The 1,745-nt window shown below is 54.7% G+C and overlaps 1 protein-coding gene across 1 annotated transcript; it reads right to left on the minus strand.

Annotated features, from left to right (window-relative positions):
- Window positions 1–633: 633 nt before the first annotated feature.
- LOC309585592 (olfactory receptor 14J1-like) lies at window positions 634–1,482 on the minus strand (the record flags this gene model as incomplete). The annotated part of the gene is made up of 1 exon (XM_082303537.1): window positions 634–1,482. The coding sequence occupies one exon, from the start codon at window positions 1,480–1,482 to the stop codon at window positions 634–636; it is 849 nt and encodes a 282-aa protein (XP_082159663.1).
- Window positions 1,483–1,745: the final 263 nt, after the last annotated feature.

A 1,745-nucleotide genomic window follows, 5' to 3' on the forward strand; every position in this document is an offset into this window, starting at 1 on the left:
TGCCTGTGCTCACAGCACGGACACGCAGCAGGACAGTGACCGAGCTGCCCGAGCACTCCGGCCTTGCACCCTCAGAAGGGCTGGGAAAGGGAGTGTGGAGCTGGGAAGAGCAGAGGTGGGAAGAGGCTGGGCCATTGTCCCTGGCCGTGCTGCTGTGCTGGGAGTCTCTTCCCTCCAGCTCTGCCCACAGGCACTGCCCCTGCAGAGCCAGAGAAGGGCTGAGGAACAAACCTTGGACACAAAGGTCAGGACAGCCCCTTGTTTTGATTCAAATGCACAGGGAAGAAGCCTCCTGAAAGTCTTTGTGTTTCAAAAGAAAGGTAGATGTTCATGTAGAAATGCAAGGAGTAGTACTGCAGTACTTTATAAAAAGCAGAATAACACCAGAAAAAGAATAAGAAAAAGCACCAATGAAAATACGGACAAAGAGGAAAAAAAGGCCGAGATTGTAAAGAGTTACATTCTGAAGGTTCTGGAGCAGAAAGAGAGTTTATTGCTTCTGAGAAGCATCCCAGTCATCATTTTCCTCGCATGGCAGAAGGAAATAGATTTTAACTTGTGAAAAGTATCCAGTCCTCACTTTCCTCAGGGCATCCCTGAGCTCCTGGTTCCTCAGGCTGTAGATGAGGGGGTTCAGGGCTGGAGGCACCACTGAGTACAGAACTGACAGGGCCACATCCAGGGATGGGAGGAGATGGAGGGGGGCTTCAGGCAGGAAAACATAACAGTGCTGAGGAACAGAGAGAGCACGGCCAGGTGAGGGAGGCACGTGGAAAAGGCTTTGTGCCGGCCCTGCTCAGAGGGGATCCTCAGCACAGCCCTGAAGAACAGCACATAGGAGAAAACCATGAACACAAAACAGCCAAAGAGCAAACAGGCACTGACAGCGATGAGCCCAAGTTCCCTGAGGTGGGATTTGGAGCAGGAGAGCTTGAGGATGTGTGGGATTTCACAGAAGAACTGGCCCAGGGCATTGCCCTGGCCCAGGGGCAGGGAAAATGTATTGGCCGTGTGCAGGAGAGCGTAGAGAAAGGCACTGGCCCAGGCAGCTGCTGCCATGTGGGCACAAGCTCTGCTGCCCAGGAGGGTCCCGTAGTGCAGGGCTTTGCAGATGGACACGTAGCGCTCGTAGCACATGATGGTGAGGAGGAAATCCTCTGCTGAGAGGAAGAAGAGAAAGAAAAACACGTGAGCAGCACATGCTGAGTAGGAGATGTGGCTGGTGCCCCAGAGGGAATTGTGCATGGCCTTGGGGACAGTGGTGCAGATGGAGCCCAGGTCGGTGAGGGCCAGGCTGAGCAGGAAGAAGAACATGGGGCTGTGCAGGTGCTGGCTGCAGGCTCCGGCGCTGATGATGAGGCCGCTGCCCAGGAGGGCAGCCAGGGAGATGCCCAGGAAGAGGCAGAAGTGCAGGAGCTGCAGCTGCCGCGTGTCTGCCAATGCCAGCAGGAGGAAGGGGCTGATGGAGCTGCTGTTGCACATTCCTTCACTCTGGGCATTGTGGGCTGTTGGAAGAAGGCATTGACAAGCTGGGACAGATTCCCCTGAGTCAATCCTATGCTATTTTCTTAGGAATTCCCGCAAAACCACTTCTCCTCTTGTGACAGAACTTGGCTAAGCTTTTTGATTTCTGAGCTCAGGCTTGTGCTGCTGCCTCATCCTCAGCTTTGCTCTCAGCCTGAACACGGGGGGCCCAGAGGGAAAACAGGGCTCGCTGTGCCCCAGTGCAGTCAGACTTGCTGGTC

The sequence above is a fragment of the Coloeus monedula genome (assembly GCF_965178545.1).
Source record: "Coloeus monedula genome assembly, contig: HAP1_SCAFFOLD_73, whole genome shotgun sequence".
In the NCBI taxonomy this organism is placed as follows: Eukaryota; Metazoa; Chordata; class Aves; order Passeriformes; family Corvidae; genus Coloeus; species Coloeus monedula.